At 40.8% G+C, this 20,985-nt stretch overlaps 1 protein-coding gene across 2 annotated transcripts; it reads right to left on the reverse strand.

The window, feature by feature from the left end:
- Positions 1-4,169: 4,169 nt before the first annotated feature.
- SMIM45 (small integral membrane protein 45) lies at positions 4,170-16,047 on the reverse strand. Of its 2 annotated transcripts, XM_053406645.1 has the most exons (4): positions 15,729-16,047; positions 15,041-15,137; positions 10,828-10,896; positions 4,170-10,174 (listed from the first exon to the last, which is right to left on the reverse strand). In XM_053406645.1, exon 4 carries the CDS (start codon positions 10,167-10,169, stop codon positions 9,963-9,965), a length of 207 nt encoding a protein of 68 aa, XP_053262620.1. In that variant the 5' UTR covers positions 10,170-10,174; positions 10,828-10,896; positions 15,041-15,137; positions 15,729-16,047; the 3' UTR covers positions 4,170-9,962. The 2 variants fall into 2 exon arrangements, with proteins under 2 accessions (XP_053262620.1, XP_053262619.1); XM_053406644.1 differs by lacking the exon at positions 15,041-15,137.
- Positions 16,048-20,985: the final 4,938 nt, after the last annotated feature.

Consider the following 20,985-nt stretch of genomic DNA (forward strand, 5'->3'; position numbering starts at 1 on the left):
ATCTTTCCATTCAAGCTTACCATTACAATAATTCTGCAGTCATTTTCAAAAATTACATTCTTACCTTTCTTCCCAAGATCTCAAAGTAGCGTGTATGTTTCTCTTCACTTTCTCTTTTGTCCTCACAACAACCCTGCGGGGATGGATCTGGTCCCAGGTCACCACTAGTGCCTGAATGTTATTTTCAGTCTTGAGATGTGTTTGTTCTTGATCTAGTTCGGAAGTCCTGATTCTGGTACGTGCAGGTACACGTGTCCACAGATGTGTTCTGTGGTGCCCACAGTCCACCCCTACCCCCTATTGAAAGTGGGCTTGAAATAAGCACTCTATAGTACATCTAATAGAAAGAATAGGTAGTGCTGTATGCTGGGTGCCCATGCAGTTTCTCCAGCTTGTAGAGGAGCCCATAGGTCCCAAAAGATTGGCAACCCCTTACCTAATTGCTTATAATTATTGGATTATTCTTCTTTATTATTTTTGTCATGTTTTTTATTTTTATATCCATTTAGCAGCTAAGAGTATCGCCGCTGGAGGGGAGAAAGTGGGATGCGATTAGCCAAGCGGTGTGTTGCAGCAGCAGCTCACAATTCATCAGAAAGCACAAACAACACTTTAAATGCACCAGTGTTCCTCTTTGAAAGTTAACCTTTATTTCTGTGCAAGCCTGTAAGAATTCCAATGGATTGCAGCATGGCAGGTTTGCTGAGGAAGATATCCAGTTCTGGCAATGATGAGTCCATTGACAGGTCAAGAGGATGTATAGTAGGTCCAGACAAATGTTCTGGGGCAGAGAGAAAGGACAGGCAGCTAACAGGCAAAACAAGGGCAGGCAGAGGCAGGTTTTTCAGTACCCCGGACAGAGCTGATAAGCTGTGTTGACAAGAGATCATCACCCAAAATATGCTTCCTATTGACTATATGAAGGAACTGTATGTTGAAATGTGGCAAATTGAACATACAATAGAATCAGTTTTACCTGGATCTTTCACCTATGGAAGTATAAACTGGATTTATTCTTAAAAGGTATCCTCCCCCGCAAAACCCCCCCCCCACAACCCTGTAGAAGTTTGGAACTGTGAAAAAATCCCTCAGATCTATGAGACGTAGGGATGGATAAACCTGTCAAAGTTGATTTCTCTCATATTCCCATTTCTTTTTTTATTTTAACAGCCCCAAACAATCTTGATAGGCCAGTGGGTTAACAGAACATGAATGCTCTTATGCTGGTGTCTATAGGTAGACATAGTTATTCAGTCATTGATCCCTGGTCAGTTACTTCTGGTCTAGAAGGAAGGGCAAGGCCACCAAAGGAGGCAGGGTTACAATTGCACTAGAAGAGCAACAGGAGCAGTAAATCACCTCAAGAGGAAGTTCCTCTTCAATACTTCTTAAACATAGTTCTATAGCATCTTTCTGGACCTCTTTGGCTTGGTTTCTCACTTCACGTTCCACCTCATAGTGGTTTAATTTTCACTATTTTGCATCTTTTGAGTTTCTTGAATCATTACCTGTGACCTACTTAAAGCCATACATGTAAAGAACATATCTACCCAGTCATCACCATGCCCACTGCCATCTCCATCTAGTGTTTGTTTATGAAGCATAAAAGTTGGAGGAGGTAGAACAATAAGCTTTTTGTGGAAAGCTTGAAGGGCCTGGAATCCTAACATTATTTCCATACCAGACCTTTGACCCTCCCACATTCTTGCCACGCTAACCCTGTCATCCCCAGACAAGTCTACATAAATGGTGTAAACCAATGATGCATACATTTCTTAATTATAGGTGATATTTCCACAGTCGTGCTATTTAAAAGTCTACCAGGCTATCAAGATACCAACCTCAGTACTGTAATGAGATGGCAAGACTAGAATTCGTTTATTTTGGTTGCACCATGCAGCACAAAATATCCTTCAGACTTGGTAGAAGCATCAGGAGTGATGTTCAAAAGGTTTTTGAACAATAACACTGAACAGATTGCATACCTTCCCAAATTTGACTGTGGAATATTGGTTAACGTAAACAAGTAAAGTAAGGAAGGAGGTTTTGGTATGTTCACAAAACACCTCTTCTTGGGACCATGCTCTGCCAATTTTTTTTTTAGATGTTAATTTGAAAAATGCATATTTTGTACAATGGAAAACACATTTTTGCAAGTGTTATAATTATCTGTTTTTGTGGTCACAACTTGCTTCCATAGTGTTCAGATTTTCAGATTTTCAGTATACAATAGGGAATGGGCTCAAATACCTGCCAGTCCAACTTCCAAGGGTGTAGTGTGACCTCTGAAGTCAAATTCCCACTGCAACATCTCACTTCAAAAAGTCGTGGGGTCCCATAGAGCAACCTCCGTCATACAGCAAAGAGCTTATAATCAAAAAAGGAAGTCTGAAAATCCCTAATATGTGCATGGAAATGCTGGGATAGGTACACAAACATATTGCTAGGTGGCTCTTTCTGTTGGGATTTTATGCAACCGATACTGCTAGTGTGATTAGTATAAATCACATGAGATGTCTGAGAAGAGTGTGGGAACAGAAGACTGTCTTATCTCTTCTGTATGAGCGTGTTTTGTACTGTACTTTCACTTTTGTAGTACGCAACAGTTGTTCTGCCAGAGCTTGGAGAACACAGACGTGATTATGGATTGTCTGTATAGAATGTAAATAAAATGTAGTTTAGATTTACGGATGTTTCTTTCTTCTTGCTGTATGATGCTAGAAGACTTGTGTGCACTTTTCATAAGAAAAGTGTTGCAGAAGGGCACTCTGGAATTGAAGGGACATGCCATTCCAGAGACGTGCCTACCGGGAGATGCTTAGAGTTCCTGGGGGGTTGCCGTCTCCCCAAGAGCATTTTTCTAACACTTTCATGTAAAATGCCTAAAAACCACTTTTAAGAAACTAAGACATCTTAAGATCTGTGCTCCATTCTACTTTAGTAGCAATAGCATAGCTATCCAAGTGAAGTAGCTGCTTCAGGCAGCAACTGCTTGGGTGTGTGTGTGTGGCAAAAAGCAGCAGTCAGTTGTTGGAAGAATATAGTTGTGTGTGCTGCATGGTTTGCCCTAAGTTGCCTTACTGCCTTCAAGTGCAGTGAAAGACCCATCACCACCAGTACTGGAAGATTCAGTTGCCAACCAGATCAGCTTTCATACATGCCAAGTTACAGGGAACCAGACAGAGGGCCTTCTTGGTAGTGGCGCCCTCCCTGTGGAATGTCCTCCCACCAGATGTCAAAGAAAACAACAACTACCAGACTTTTAGAAGACATCTGAAGGCAGCCCTGTTTAGGGAAGCTTTTAATGTTTGATGTATTATGGTATTTTAATATTTTGTTGGAAGCCGCCCAGAGTGGCAGGGGAAGCCCAGCCAGATGGGCGGGGTATAAATAATAAAAATATTATTATTATTATTATTATTATTATTATTATTGGAGGGGATGCCATCTTGTCCTTTGCCTCAGTGAGCAAAATGAGCCTTGGGGCAGCCCTGAGCAGCACAAACACAGAGTATCCAGAATTCACCATTTGGGAACTGAGACAAGATATTAGTAATTTCATTTCCTTCCGGTCATTTAAAAAAATATCTGGAAATGTGTATTTCCATGTCACAAGTGGCTTTGCAGGGTACTGAAGATGAGAATTCACAGTCACTCAGAAATAAGCAACCCATTGTCCTTTCAAGGAATCTAAAAACGTATGAATGCGTACAGATATGGTCATGTCACCATTTTGTTTTATTTGGCACTTCCATTTCTTCAAAAAGCTGCACACCCTGGTGGACTAAACACTTGCAAAACAATAGGCCAGTTGTGAGAGAAAAATCTGCACAGGGCCAAACCATGTTACAATAACCACTTGTATTTTGAAGAAAGAAAAACAAAGCAGTCACAGGATCCAATGTGGGATTTACTCCTGATCAGGACTGGGCCTGTGGCAGTTTCTTGAAGAATATCACCCTGGCTGCTATGTGCTCCAGAAGGTGCAGCTTGTGGTAAGCAACTGATGACACAATTGTGCTAGTAGCAAACTGGTTTGAGCCAATTTGTATCACTTGTTCTGTGTATCAAACAAAACAAAATAAAAACCTAAGCCCCAGTGCAGTTGTGTAGACTGCTTGTTAAAAACATTAACATACATGCATCAATGTCAACAAAGCACCATGCTCTTGATTGACTCCACATAGTTTATTAGAATTTCAAACTTTTTTTCATAATACAGCACTATATAACAATTAACATGAAATTGCATTTCATCAGGAGCATCTATGACCAAACAGTGCGAAAATCAAGCTGAGAACATACTTTGCACAACATCAGACAGGGATGAGGTTACTTTTTGTTTTCCCTTAGCTCTGAGGCAAATGAGTTAAATTCACAGGATGGAAATATCATAATGGAAGAAAATTTTGTGGTTCGGGAGAAATAGGTATTTGTAGTGGAAAACAAGGTCACAGCTTATTCACCCCCTGCCCGTATTAAGTATCTTCCCTTAAATTGAGTCTGGTCATTCCTCCTTTTCCCTGCTCCTGATTCATCAAAAAAATTGCACAGTGGGGAACTCCAGTCACCATATAAGCATTACAAGCAACGTAGTTGGCTCTGCAGCCTTCTAATTTGCTTGCAGTTCTCTGTATCAGGGTCAGTGTAGTAGGACCTCTTATTAACTTCAGTATAGACTTCAAAGGCATTACTGCAGTTTTAAATTTCCTAAACCTGCTGGAGAGTCTGCTTTGTGCTTTACAATTCACACAATAAATTTACCCACATATGCTGACAACAAAACCTAACAGCCCCAGTGCAGAGAATTAATGTGTATAGCAGAAGACATGTAGCTTCATTGATCTTCACAGAACAATCATGTCTGGAGAGTTACATGCCTCTTCTAGCTTCTATAAGTTCTCAGGGGGGACAGTTGCTGGGCATAAGGAATCCCAGATTCAGACTGAGCACTCCGCATACATTCCCCAAAACAAGTCTTTATTGTGAGGAGCTCCTGAGAAGTGTCTCTCAGTATCCATCTAGTTGTGGCAGGTGACATGACAGCTGGGTGCTCCCCATAGCTGTCCAGGTTCCATGGGCAACTTGCAGGTTTACCTACTTCCACAGAGAGGAAACCACCTTCTGCGCACTAATTGGTGGCTCTGGATTAGGAGAGATGTCCAAAATAGCCATGATAATCCAAGGCACAACAATTTATGACTCAAGTTTCCAAACTCCATGTTGTTTTTCAAACGCAATTCTCATGTGTGTTTTGATTTCTGAACCATTAAGCTGTTCTATTTCCAAATGTTACAAGTTAATACAATAGTTAGAACCAGAACAAATCTGAAATCTAAAAATAAACAAATGTCCAGTTAAATTAGATTCATAACACATTTGAAATTGCTCCGAATGTCAGAGAAATTCTATGCATGTTTGCTCAGAAAATTAGTTCCTACTGTTTTAATGAGACTTCTTAATGAGTCTGTTTAGGATTAGTCTTTGACTTTCACAACTTTGAACTTCAAAACTAGGTAAACTGAATGTTCCAGAACACTGAGTAACTTTTTAACTTTCTTTAGTTCAGCTTTCTCACCTCAAAGAATTACAAATAGAAATAACAGTTTAACATTTCTAAATTCTGAGCAGATTGAAATTTGATATTTAATTCTAATTAATCAGATTCAAACCCTGCTGAAATGTTGGTTCCAATAATGGAAAATACATACTGTCTCACAAAAGCCCAATCATGTAAAGCACATGATCCAAGAAAAGATCACATGGGCATAAAAATCCACCACTGAAACAGAACATTCACACATGAGATTATCATAACAATTACATTCTGAAGATTTCACAGGCAAACTGGTAGGTTTAGGAACAGCACAAAAAGTGACAAACTCTCAACAAATCCCCAAAACACCACAGTTCTCTTATGAGATTGCTCCATTATCAAAACAGACATTACGAACAAAAATATTTTTACTTCTTGTTCATTTGCAGGTAGGTAGCCCTATGGAGTAAGATACAGAATTGGATAGATAAGACCATTTAAGACTTGGCACACAAAACAGTACAAAGCAAGAGAAGAGGCCAGGGATTCACACAGAATGTGGACAGGCCATTGGTTCTTCTAATTCTGATTTCCCCCATTTTAAAATAATTATTGGTTGTCACTGAAGAAAACAGTATATGTGGTTACTATTTAATCAAAGTCAAGCACAAATATAGGCTGATGCCCCTTCGGTCTAAGTTAGGTGGGATAATTCTAACCATTTATCCTAACTCCCAGATTTTGGCACAAAACTCAGTGACTTGTTTTTGTTTATATAGTTGGCTTTTCGAAAATGTTTTTTGCTCGTGAAACAGAAAACATACTGTGGATTTCATGCTGGTAGCAAATGCAGTTCCTCAATTGTCCTCAAGGATAGGAATAGAAAAGTGTGAGAAACTTCCACTGAGCTCTCACTCAATAGCACTCAATGTGAATCAGTTTGGGCTGATGATTGATCAGTCTCTGTGGCTGGAGTTAATTTTTATCTTTTCTGTTCAAAATTAAAATTACTGGACACATGAACCTGGGTAGCTAGTCTCACTCCCAACCACTTCTGGAGGGCGAGGATATAAATTATATACCCAGGTTCCTGTGCCCAGTAATTTTAATTTTGAACAGAAAAGAGAAAAAATTGTTTCCTTTCAGCACTTCTCAATATCAAGGGTATTACTCAACGACTATTTGCACTCACATTCTGCAGCTGCATTGAAATCAATATACCTACAAAAAGCTTGTGTGGTCACTGAGTCACTTCCTAACGGAGATTATCTTACACTGAGAGATACCTGACATAATATGAAAAGCATATTTGCAGCAGGCAGCGTCATGTGGCTGATTCACTGAAGATGCATCTCATTTTCTCCTTATCATGTGAGGCAACCCTGAGAAAAGAAACTTGGGAAGGACAAAGTTTATGTGGCTAAGTTCAAAAAAATGTGTCATGATGAGTCCCACAGAACCCCCCACCCACTATGTATTAGCCGTCAATGGATAATGTAGCCTGTCCACAAAGTCTTTAAAACTCCTGGCCCCAGATAGGATACTTATTGCTACCCCCATTGCTCAGCCTGGGGTCCGTTCATTTGCATTGGTAACCTAGTCTTCACAAATGAAATCAAGGCTCAGAAAGCAGGTCTCCAAGTGAAACTCAGAGACTATGGCTATAGTAGATATAGTAACAAATGGGTCATGGATACAGGAAAGTGCCCATTTAGAGCAGAACAACTTGGGAATGTTATGGTGCTGCCTTTTTCCTAGTCTCATGCCCTCAAACAAAAATATAATTGCTCCAATCCAGCAAAGGCAATCTGTGCACACAGAAGTAGATTTGTGTGTGCAGGTCACTTTCTGCATTGGTCCACAGAGGACTCCAAGGAGGGGTTGACTGTGCAGGGTTAAAAATAATCTGTAGCCCTTGCACAGACGCATGTTGCGTGTTGGATCAGGATAATGTGCATCACGACTTGCTAAATGGATGGTTAGCTCTGTCTGTGCCATCTGATCTTTGCACACTGAAGCATGCTGCTCACAGCTGACCAAGACATTTGGGTGCCTTACAAACTCAACACATACAGGCACAATATAAACAAGCAATTTGCCACCCTGGTAGGTCATCCAAAAGTTGCTTTCTCGGGCAACCAACTCACTCTGCCTAATGGAAAGACTGGCCCAGATGCAGCTTATTGCTGTGTGCAAGGGTCCCTGGAGAGGGGCAGCCAATTTAATACATTAGAATGCTTAAAATGGCATATACTTAGCCAAGATCCATGTTCTAAACACACATGACCCCACACCAGAAAGCTGCTCTGCTGTTTTGGGCACCTGGGAAATGGTGTCTCCTCCTCACAGAATCATAGAGTTGGAAGGGACCCCAGGGGTCCTCTAGTCCAACCCCTTGCAATGCAGGAATCTCACCCTGTTCTGTATATTTGAAGCAACACAAGTTCTGTGGACACTTGTGATGCACGTAATGAGACCTAGTGTGGTTTTTACACCTGCTTCGAGACTAGCTCCACACAGCTGTACCAAAACACTTACCCTCACCTTGTGCTAGAAACTACCCTCACTCACACTAGAAGCGTCCTCAGGCAGCCACTCACAATAAATCACACACCATCTTATGCAATGTGCTATGCTCAAATTCAGCAGCTGCTGACAAAGCATGCCACACATTTTCAAGTAAGAGCGATCTCCGGCTGGCTGTGTGGTTTCATTGTGAGCAGACTGGGGAGGAAATCCAATGAAGGAGCGAGCATCTTTCCAGCAAGATTCCAAGTTCCTGCTGTACTGTGCAGTTGTCAGGGGCTATGGCACTGAATGAGATCATGGAAGCAATGGAATGTATTCAAGTGTATGAGAAGGCAGCACTTGACAGGCCATGCGAGGAAAGTATGGAATGTAGAGAAGAACTATGTTCTACGAAACTATGGTGTGGGAGTGAATGCATTCCAATGAGGCATCTAATGTATAGACATGTCTCTGTAATCGGGGATGATGTAGACATTAACAGTATGTGCTACCTTAACATGGAATGTACACACGAGTACGGTAGAGAAGCAAAGGCACATGTCCCTAACATGAAATGTATACTGGTGAAACTGATGTCCACAAGACTAGTACTTCACAGTGGAACAGATGTGTTAACACAGCACAACATACTCTGCCAACAAGGGAATGAAACATACTCTACAGTCAGAACTGATGCCCTGAAACGAAGGTGAGAGATAATATAGGTACAGTAAAACCAGCTATGAGAATACCCATCATGTCATAGGTCCTATATTCTGCCAATATTATCAGTATGCAATCTGCACACTATTAGATTAGCAGAGGTTCCTGCCCATTTTCACATGCATTAAAGTTTTCATACAGTACTTTGGTAACATATCCCTAAAGGAAATGTGGATCAAAGTGCAAACACTGTGTGGATAGAGAGCATATCTACTGCATAACCCCACACAACAGAGCTCCAGAAGCAACGTATAGAAATTAGAACTGCAGTGTGACTGCCTCTAGCTCTGTGGCTTTTGGTGTGGATGCAGAAAGGTAGGTTGTGTGATGGCGTTTCACAGTTTTCAGTCTGGCTGACAATCTAGAAAGTACAGTGCTAAACAGGGGACTCCTGATCAGACCACTTTAAAAGATTGCAGCAGCAGAGGATTGTGAAATACAAGCTTTTCGCATGACAGCATTCTGGATCCTCTAAGTATAGAGAAGTGCAGACGATCCAACATCTAGAAACAAATTTCCCAATCATGGAGAAATAAAAGCAATTCTTTAACGGTAATTAATCTGCACAGACTTTTAAAAGTGAAATCTGAGTGAGTGAGTTCAGAGCCAGACAGGCGCTTGTGTGCAGTGAAATGATCTGAAATCAAAATATATACAACTTGGCTAGTAATGTGTCCTACTGCATATCTGAGCTCAGTGTTGGGAATGAAAATAGAATTCAGTCTGAGCAATCAATTTGGGTTTGTGCCTCACCCAAGAGACTCTAAATAAAGTAATGAAATGGTGTCTGTTGTGAGGTTTGTGAGATGGGCACTTGTCCAGGAGGCACTCGACCAAAATACACAGGTCATGCAGAAATATTGCTTTCTTATACTTAAGAGGTCTAAAGCTCACGTACAGGTGTGACCACTCCTAGCAAGGTAACAAGAGCTCTTTATATACGGAGGATAAAAAATATCAAATGATGGAGTGATGAACAAATTCATAAACCAGAAGGTCTAAGTTGATATGAGTCTACAGGCCTTGTCTAAATAGCAAAAAGGAACACTTCATTATCAGAGACCCAAGCAAGGAGTGGTTTAACCACATCACTTGCAGAAGTGCTAAGCAAACCAGAGTGTGCACAGTAATTTGTAACTTCAGGTGGGGATGGCTTTCTTCTAGATACTTCCAACACATCTATGCAAGAAGAATACTAGACTTCAGGCACCCCAAATGCAAGGTTGTCTCGTATCATCAGTGTTTTCCGAAGGTCTCGTTCCATGATCGGCCTTTGTGTCCGCCACTTGTGAGCTTCCTGAAGTCCTGGCTCAAAGTAGTATATGCAAGCTCCAAAGCCCACCAAGATAAGAATGGAGATCATCAGATACATTGGCACAAACCAATCCAAGAAATGAGGCATGATTGCTAGAAAAAGAAAAGGTAAACATATGCAGTTGGTATTGGTTGATGAGTATCAAAATCACTGTCAAACACATATATATTTATATAGACACTAGTGCAGCAGCCATGGGTGCCAGCGTATTTCCTATGACACCCACAGAAGGTCTCAGTAAATATTTCCTCAAATATCCACAATGCATGAGAAGGTTTGCCCTCCTTGCTCAGTTCCTGTATGCATTGGTTCAGCCTTTCTTACATTGAACAAGAACCCTTAGACATGCCCACATTGGAGAGGTGCACTCTGTGAGCAAGTGCAGCAGTGGCTGATGTAAGGTGCCTTTCTTCCATGGATGGGAGGGTGGTAAGGAACATGCCCACACAATTTTATGATCCTGTCTTTTCTCTCTCTCTTTTGGATGTGGCAGCCATTTTGTATTATGCTATGGCCCCACACAGCTCTTATGTGACTGGTACCCATTGTACTTACTTTCTCAAATTCCTAATGTGCTCTCTAGCCCCAGCTATTCCACTAGGCTGATTGCAGCTTTTGATACCCCACTTTTTTCTTTCTCCTTTAATCCATGCCTCACTTAATATATTGTCTCTTTTAATGCAGTATAATTATACTATGATTCCAAAGAATAATGCAAGTCTACTAAATCCACACAATAGCTTACCTCGAGTAACTGATTTTTCCCCTCTCTCAGATTGCTTGTTAAGAAGTGCTTTGTAAAGTTGCTATACCCCTGAGAGAGAAAATTGAGGAATAACAAATCATAATAAAGCAAGCCATATGCACATATTTCCTTTATCTTTTGGCAGTATTTGGATTTTTTAAATTAAAATATTTTATCCAAGGCAGCTAACATCCAGATAGAAACAATGATAACCTAATAATAAAAACACAAACAGTATAGTATAAAACAACAAATAGGTGACGACAATAAGGGTGCAATCAGTTAATAAAACTTCTATTACAGTACTCCAGTCCAAATGTCTGTTTACAAAGTAACATATTTATCGCTTGTCAAGCTATGAAGTACAGTGGTACCTCGGGTTAAGTATTTAATTCATTCTGGAGGTCCGTTCTTAACCTGAAATTGTTCTTAACCTGAAGACCACTTTAGCTAATGGGGCCTCCTGCTGCCGCCGCGCCGCTGGAGCCCAATTTCTGTTCTTAAAAGTTCTTAACCTGAAGCACTATTTCTGGGTTAGCGGAGTGTGTAACCTGAAGCGTATGTAACCTGAGGTGCCACTGTAGTCAAGTTGGTATCTTTAGGAATTTAGTGTCATGATCTAGAACCTAGCCTTCTGCTCCATTGTGTTCTGTCTCCTCTGTAAACCTGGCAGATTGGCCTTTACCTCAAGGTTGAAGTACCGGCCTACCTGAGTTGTCAGCTGATCCAACAGGCCAACTCCTGCTTTCTCCTTGCTCCTTAACTCTCATCTATGTTTTGCCATGGGTAGCAGTGCATAGTCCTGGTGCCTTTGCCACTCAACCTACAACCTAACCCTGACTTCCTCTGGAAACTCTGGCCCCTCTGATCCTGATCTGCCTCATCCAGAACTCAGTCTAGTTTGATCAATGCAGCAGCTACCAATAACCTGAAGCTGATCCCTACTGAGAGCTAAAACTAGCCCCTACAACAAAGCCTTCCCACATGTTCCCACACATCATTTTGCACACAGCAGGGAGGCTAGATAACAAGGCTTATGTTGTTGATTGGATGGCAAATGCACCTTCAAATGGTACTAACTGGTCCCAAACTGTTGACTTCCCTCCCCCTTTTATCCCAGCCAGACCTCAACTGATAACACATTTTCCTCAACTCTATATTCCACTACTTTTCCACTTCCTAGACCAGCTAGCCATTCAGTATAGATGAGCTCCATTTCCTGCTTTTTTCAGCTTCTTTCCTTTTTTCACTCAGGCTGCATCCGGTTGGCAGCTTCTGCCACCACTGACAAGTTAGCACTAAACTGCTGAACCTGATGTACAGAAGACGTACCAAGTAGGGTGGGATAGTTGCTACAGTCATTATTTTCAACCGTGCAGCCACTGCTGGCCCTGTTAGATCCCAGCCAGTCATCTGGACTTGCAGTGATCTGCATGAGAAGACACACAGTCCTGTATGGCACTCAAAAATCCTCTGTCTGCAAGTGGCCTTAATTCATTATTCAATCATTCTTTGCTTCTAATATTGACTATAGCAATGACATATTTTGTGAATCCACTGATTCTTTCCCATTTTATCTCACATAATTTGGTTCTTTATTATCTTAACCACTCCGTCTTCATCCCTAGCTGAAACAAAATGTTTAAAATATATATAACTGCATTTCCTCACAATCATTCCTTGTCCTCTCCTCCGATTCTGTGTTGTCCTTGCATCTTTCCATTCCTGCCTTTTTTGTTTCTCTTACTGTCCAAATGCAAACTGTGTGAATCCTCTTCCCCTCCTTTTTGGTTACTCCGTGAACCAATATGATGCTGCTAGATAAAACAATAACTAACCAACAATGCTTCAAATTTGATGGATGAAGGAAGGAGCATTTCAGTACTTTCCACCACTGCTCTCTCCTACCTATTCAACCCCATTCAGCCACTCCCTAGCCACCACGACAGCATCAGAGAGAGTCAAGAATGAGACCAGACCTATACTTCCAAATCTGGTCCTGACCTCTAAAACAGAAGATGCTCCAAGGATCCTTCTCTGTCCTCCCAAGCAGAAGTTGCAGCAGAGGGGTGGGGAGGCACTGCTCTACTGTGTCTCCCCTTCTCAAATATGATGTCTGATATGTGGAGAAGCATCAAAAGCATTCTGCTTTACTGTCCTTCTCCTTGTGAGATCCTTGGTGTGGAAGGCTAAGCTCCTCTGCATCAGGGATGATGTGCTGCAACATTGTTCCCATTAAGGGAGGAAGTAAAAGCTTGAGCTCAGGGTCATGACTGGAGAGGCAATTAGAACCCGATCCCAGAAAGGAGGAAATCTTGCACCTTCTCAACTACATTTCAGATACTTGCAGTCCATTTATTTAGTCCCACAGAACTCAGTGGGAGCATTTCAGAGCTACACATACATTCCAACTGTCCCTTTTTGCCAGAGATAGCCCCTATTTTCTGGTATCCGCAATCCACTGTCCCTATTTTGACTCTATTTTGGAACATCAGAATTTTGTTAATTTAAGCTGGTAGAGTTATTAGGAGTCACTCTTCAAAGTACAGCTCTCTCCCTGGGGTCTCAAGGGTGTATCTGTCAATGCATGTGAAGACATTTCAGTGATTTTTAGGGGCAAATCTTTCTGGATAACTTCACAGGATAACTTTCAGCTCATGAATATGCAGTATGCAAAAAGAGCACCCAGCAATTTGGGGTGCAGCATGAGCAATGATCCTTAGTATAAGAACTAGGAAGTTACAAGCAGAGGCGTAGCAAGGTCAGGTGGTACCCGGTGTGAATTTTTTTTGGTCAAACCGCCCACCCTCCCATCGACGCCTTGGGGTAGGCTTGGGAGTGGCAAGTGAGCAAAGCGCCGAATGTCACCCCCCTCAGCGGTGACACCTGGGGTGGTCCGCCCCCCCTTCCTACGCCTCTGGTTACAAGCATATTCTCATTTGGGAGGGCACTTCTATCTCTCATTTATACTTTAGAAGTAATGCCCTGATTTAATTTAGAGCTGATCACGGTAGCAGTTATTTTATTTAAACCAGGCACAAAAGTGCCCTGTTTCACATACTCTGGAAACATATTGCCATAATTGTACAGAGGCCAAATCCATTAGGCAAAACACTGGCAGATATTTAAAATATATATAAAGTTATATAAAACTGTGTACTCCATAAAGCAGATGGCAGCAAGCAACTTCTGGGTTACTTTTGCTGATGCATCTTGAACGAACAGAGGTGAGAAAGGAAGAGATGCCACATGACTAGAACTTGTTTTCCCTACCCCTTATTACTACAGCAAAATTGAGTAATATAGTCCAAGGAAGGAGTCTCCAAAAAGGGCACACAGAAATGAAATGACAGAGGTCACAAATGCATAAATGACAAATGGCAGGCTCCCAATTATTGAGAAGTGACAAAGCCAGGATACCAGATGCAGCTGCTAATGTTAGTTGTTCTTGCATTCTTAAACAAGTCTTTGGACAATCTAATCCTAGTGGTTTCACAAATGTTAAACAGTTCTGTAGAACACGGATCAGTTCCCATGGTGTGGAACAGATATCCCCTAAATTTACTCTACGGCTAGGCACAAAAAAGAAAGAACAGAACCAACACACAGCTTTCCCATAGCTGCTGAAACTATCTAGTAGGATCCAAAGGTCTACCACATCAAACAACTCTTAACAGGTCAAAAAGAAAAATCTAGGAGCTCTTTTCCCTACCAGTTTCCAGACAAAAATATGTCAGCCTCAACTAGAAATTAACCCAACCCATGCCAACTCAACCAACCTAGCAAAGATAGGCCTTGGTTTCATATGGCGAGTCTCATAATCCTTAAAAGACATCCTTAAAGTGCAGCTACTGAGAGAGATTCAAGCAAAGTGAAGAAACAGGCGCCATTGACACCTCATACCAGAGTGGAATATAATAGCCAGTCATATGATGAGTAATTTTAATAAATAAATATCCAGTGAATCCTCAGATGCTCGTAAATGTTGCATTAACTTTGATAGGCAAAGACCCTATCCACCTTTTTTATCCTTCTCCTTTACTGCCACAAGCCTAATCACTTCTGCTCAGAAGTCTCAGAGACATAATTGGGACTTACTCCTTAGTGCTCTTAGACTGCAGCCACATAGATTAAAAATCATCAATACCCAGCAGAACTGGGACTATATTGACCCCAAATAGGGTTATTCAAATTCCTTTAAAAATCCACAAACCTTATTTATCTTCTCCATTCAGTCTCTTGCATCTTCCCATTTTTTTCATAAGTGGTATCTGGAGTCTGCATATGTCTGTTTTGAGATTCTGTTTATGCTAGTTTTATGAAATTAAATGTTTTTAAAATGGTACGAGGAACTGAAAGTAAAACTTCACCTGCCTAAAATCACTGCACTTCTGCAAAAGAATAAGGACAGCACAGCCTAAGATTGTTGTTGTAGACTTTACATAAAATCATCATTAGGTCAGCATTGTAGAACACTATTCACACTCCTACTTATGCATGGTGGGTTTTTTATATTATTCTTATTTACACCACTTATAGAGCTTTATGATTAAGTGGTCTATATTTTTTCTAGATAAAATAAATACATTTAAGTCCCATGGTATGCATCTATATCCTCCTCTCATCCAGTCTCTATCACAGAACATGTCATGCCTCTCCATCACTGAAGGTTTTAAAGAAAAGCCTAGCTTCTTCTCTTCTTTAGGAAAGGATTTTCTTCTCTGGGCTTGGTTAGAACAAATGACCCATGTGCTCCCTTCCATACCTCAATTTCCATGGCTCTGTTTTTCTTCACAGTGCCCAAATAAACGAAGATGTATTACATATAGACATAATTCAAAGGAGATCCCTAAACACAAGAAGTCATGCATGTACAATACCGGGCACGGTGCATCACCTACCTCGATCCACATACATGCTTCATTCAGACTACTGCTCTGTGATCTGTTGTTACCCAGGACAGAACAGTAGCATTCCGCTCATCTGATGCTGCTCTCTGCTGTATGGGGCAGAGGAAGGGACAAAGTGCTTCTCCAATGGAATGCAGTCCAAGCACGTCAAAGTGTCAGAGCAGTCAATAGCATGGACAGAAATGAAGTGCTGCTTGCCCTGCATGTACGCATGCTCATGTATGCAATTGTAAATGACACACAGTCAAGCTCACTGCCTCATTGTCTGAAGCTGCCGAGGACTGCTTCCCCGTCCCCCCGTCCCCCATTGCTAGCATAAATGGATCGGCTTTGGATTCTTTCCATCTTGCTCCCATTTTGGTGGCCCCCTCCCTTTCACCCTCACAAAAGAGGCAAGACCTTCCCCAACCAATCAAAACACCACAGCCAGACTATCAGCTGTTGTCATAGCAACAAGCCTAGAAAGATCTCCAGTGCACGTGGTACAGAGAATAAGCAAGCAGAATTGGGAGAGAGATAGATGCTCTAAGCTGAGGAAGTCAGTTTTAAATTGGATAAATGTTTGCAAATACAGTATAGTGGTGTGTGAGCGTCAACAGAGACACATATTATGCCCACCCCAGCAACACTTAAAGTTGCCACTTTTGAATCCATGCTTTCCCAAACACCTGTAAACAGGTTTCTGCATGTGCACCACTTACTTGAACAGGAACCACACCCCATAAACTAATGCACATTAGATCTGCATCTGGTGCTACATTGCTTTCAATGGGATGGATTCTGATATTCATTCTATTGACCATCCTTGTGTATATTTTGACACAACTAGTTATGAATAAGTATATATTTTTAACCGAAGCTAGTGCAAACAAATCAGGGCAATAATCCTGGCAGAAAATTATGGGCATGATACACATTACAGAGTGAGAAGTGAGTATGGAGGACAGGAAATCAGCAGTGAAGATGTGGTTGGGCATGGAGAATGCTGGCAAGAAAAGGGATTGGAGAATGCAGGGAATTTCTGTCTTTTCCTCCCTTACTAAAGTCAGGAGTGTTGTAATGTAGCAGTGTTGTATGAGCATGAGATCTGGGTTGGGAAACTGGGGAAAATCTTATTGGATGCCCCATGTGAAATGGGGATGACAGCCCCCCCCCCTAGTTTTGTGAGCCCTTATCAGCCTTTGGGCCTCAATAAAAGATCCCACCTTGTAAGCTGCTAATACCAGTGATGCTTTTTTCTGGATGTTACCAAACATACTGCTAGTCCAACTGTCACCACAGGTGTTTCTGCAGAACATCTTGCCCTGAAGAGAGAAGTAGTTATAGCTTCTTCTAAAGAAGCAGGTGTCCTCTCCATTTTGTTGAAACATTTTTAAAATCAAAGCTATTGTTGTAACGATCTTTTGTAATGATCCATTTTGTTGTAACATTTTAAAAATCAAAACTATTGTTGTAATGATCTTTTGTGATGTCTGCCTGAAATTCCTTAAATGAATATCAAATTGTGGATGAAGATCAATATGTAGCACTGGGAAATGCATTCAGACTAGTTAGAAGCTGTGACCTAGATTGCACAATAGCATCAATTCAGGCAATAGCTCTAACTGCTTTATATAAATGGAGAAGTGACAAATGGGAGATAAAAGAAGACATCCCCCAATTTCTTTTATCTCCAAAATGTAGCATTGCACTTTTTTTAAAATTAAAATTCCCAATAGCAGTTTCTGGTGATTTAATGTTTTATTTATTTTTTGTTCACTTACCTTTACAATGAGCCTATTTCAGAATAATTCTCAATGAACCCTAACTGAATCTGATGAGGAACAAAAATATTTCTAGAGCTCTTCCACTTCACTTGCAATTTGTCTAGCATTGGCAATGTGCTGAACTGTCAACCTTTGTTAGGATTTTTAAAAATGATGTCAGATTGCATTAACACACACAGCCTTTGCATGATCTGTGCTTTATGGTATTTCAAAAAAGGAAAGCACACAGAATGTGGTCAAAACCAGTTACTGCCCATGATGCTGTTCATATTTTGTATTAGACCATTACATCATCTTCCCTCCACAGTAAAATAGACTATTATTAACAACAAAAAAGTCCTCAAGCACAAGAACAAGTTGGAAACATGTTATCCAAGTATAAAATGTTGCTAAATTGAGTTGTAGTATGAAAGGAAACAGCAAACAAATTAGATTGGTTTGTCCTTGTAGCCACAGAAGGTTGATTGATCTTGAAGTCAGTATTTTTCCTGTTTAGTTGCTCATTTATCTATCAGCATCTGCTTACAAAGTTCTGCTGCTCCATAAATATTAGTAATAAAAAAACTCCTTAGACATAGGAAATATGGAGAAAGGATTGATCTTTCTATTTTTCATTTCAAAACTGATCACAAAAAGGAAGCCATTGTGAACACAGCAATACTGTATAACAGATTCCAAATTTTAAATATAAACAAACAGAACTATTGGAGAGATGGCATGAGATACATACACACAAGTCTTAAAACTGAAAACTATTAATTTTTCCTTCTATGTAGGTCATTTAGCATAATTCCGTCAGGGTTTGAACATGAGAACCTAAATCAGAGACCTAGATATCTTTTCTATGGTAGGTGGGTTTATTGGCCACTGTTAAGTGTTCATGTCCAAACACAGTGTGGCCACATATTTCAGCAGGCAACATCTGAGCAACACAAGTGGCTTAATAATGGAAGTTTCCAACTTTTTTGGTGTGGCAACCCACAAGTCCAAATGTATGGAGAAGGAAACAGCTAAGGAGGTTTGTCTAATTATAAGCAGTATATAAATTGTTCAACATAAATAAATGTAGAAACCTCTTGCTCTCAGGTCCTGCTTGCAGACTTCCCATTTGGGCATCTGCTTGGCCACTATATGAACAAGATGCTGGACTAAATGGGCTTCTGGGTTGGCGCCTCTGGCAATGGCGGAGCTCCTCCGATTGGGAGGGACTTGCTCCGTGAAAGGCAGGGTCTAACCGCCACGGCGAAGGTGGAGACCCATAGAAATCACAGGCGGGAGAAGCCTGTGAACTTGGGATTCAGCTGGCACCTTTTGCGCCTCCCCTACTCGTGGGGAAACCCTGTTTGGGGGATCCAGAGCGATGTGGGGTGAGTGGCGCGGTGCTTTGAATCGACTGCTTCTTTCACGGAGTGAAGCCGCATTGCTGCTGCCGGAGAGCGCTGACTTTTTCCTGTGGACAATTGGACCTTAGACAACTACCCATGAGTAGACTGGAAAATTTGGATCCTCAAATATTTTAATTTGGCAACGAAGCGGGAAGGCTCTAAACAGGAAGTCCACCTTCCGCTTTTGTAAACAGACTGAAGCAAAGACGTTACAAACTAAAGTCTCTGAAAGTTTTTGATAAAGGATTAAAATTCCATCGGTTAAAAATACAAAACCCCCTTGGAAGCAGGAGAAGAGGGGGGAAGTCATGAACCTAGTGAGAACCTGCAGGAGAGAGTGAAAAGCAAACTACCACTGCTCTGAACCTGGGAACGGTCTGCCTGATGACGTTTGGGGAAGGTTCATTGACAGAACAGATTTGACAGTTACTTAAAATTGGAAAGATACTGTTTCCATTGATCTCTTCTGAGTTTATCAAAGGGAGGAAAAAAATAACTGAAAATCGAAACTGTTTCTGTGCTTGAAAGAATTGATACAAGTTGAGACTGTTTCCCTCTAGAGGGAGCATGTGAAACTGTTACAGGAGTGTAACAGGGTAAGCTCCAGCTGCAAGATAAAGTTTCTGAGAATCAGAGATTGACCTTGGACTATTCAAAATGCTGATAGGATAAGGTATTGTGACTGTATTATATAAGATAAACCATTCACTTGAACAGCTGCATAAAAAGGCAGATGACATGATTTCCAAAACTGACAGCCGGGAACAGAAAGTGACCAATTTGAATCAAAAAGCAAGCAACAATACAGAAATAATTCAGGACTTGGAACAGGAATATACCTTGGTAGGACAAATGGTGGAGGAAAAGGAGAAAGATGCCGTTGCGAAACCTAAGGTAGTTCAAGCAGGATCCTCAGTTCTACAGAAGCAAATTGAGGATTATAAATTGAGGCCTTGCATGATTGATTCTAGCAAAAGCCAGATTTTGAGGATTGGACCCTGGCTTCGACTGAAGAACGAAAGTTGGAAAGATCCCTTTATTCAGGGACCAACTGACTTTTGGGACATGGGTTTGGGCCTGGAGGAGCTTGAAGCTTTGGGGGCCTATGGATTTGGAGGAATCCTGAAATATGTCCTGAAATACCCTATGGACCTTAGTTTCAATTATGGAAACTTGGCTTAGCTGTTCAGAAGGAAGAAAAGTTTTGTTTGGTTGGAGTTCTCCCGAGATTTGCTCCTGAGCATTAAAGAATATGAAGAAGATCCGCAGAAGGGACTTGGAAAAGAATTAAGAGCCTCGGATATAAGATCTCCAGGTTGATGGACTATATGGATCTGACGGAAAGGACTGGCAGAATCCGAAACTAGGGAGAAGAGAGGGTGGAAGAAGATTGGGAAGTTAAAGTTCATATTTAGAAACTTTGTAAAATTAATGACTGTTAGAAAAACCATGGAATGATATTATATGGATTTAGTAGAAATGTTAGAAGAAGTTAAGTATAGATAAGTAATTTAGTCTTAAAGGGAAATAAGGTTAAAAAATATGTTATTTACAAGATGATAAAAAACAGAGAAAGATGGAAAGGATTTGCTGAAACAATTAGAAGAACTGGAATACAAAAAGGGAGGTGTGAGGAAGTCGAGGAAACAAGGAAATGAAGGATAGAATATGGAAAAGGAGAGGTGTATTTTAAACTCTTTTTGTTTTAATTTATGTGTTTAATCTAATGGGTTTGGGTTGGGTTTTATACTATTTGTATACTGTATTGTATTGTGGTGTTTTTCCCCTTTTTTGTTTCCCCCCCTCTTTCTTTCTTGTCTTTATTTTTCTTTTTTCTTCTTTTTCTGTAACCTTCAAAAGTAATAAATATTATTTTTTAAAAAAGAAAGATGCTGGACTAAATGAGCCACTGGCCTGATTCAGCAAGGCTCTTCCTTGGTTCATATATTGTGGTGAATGACCTAGATAGCTCTATCTGAAGAATGTGGGTGTTGTGGGGGGATCCAATATGAATTAGTGGCATAAGCCACCACTGTATGGGATAAAGGTCTTGTCTACTCTTCTCAGCACCCATGATCTTCCATATTATTATTTGTA

Source organism: Podarcis raffonei, chromosome 10, assembly GCF_027172205.1.
Source record: "Podarcis raffonei isolate rPodRaf1 chromosome 10, rPodRaf1.pri, whole genome shotgun sequence".
Taxonomy (NCBI): domain Eukaryota; kingdom Metazoa; phylum Chordata; class Lepidosauria; order Squamata; family Lacertidae; genus Podarcis; species Podarcis raffonei.

What these genes read in the sequence shown, in the direction of transcription:
- SMIM45 (XM_053406644.1), bottom strand. Translation starts at nt 10,169, where the DNA reads ATGCCTCATTTCTTGGATTGGTTTGTGCCAATGTATCTGATGATCTCC.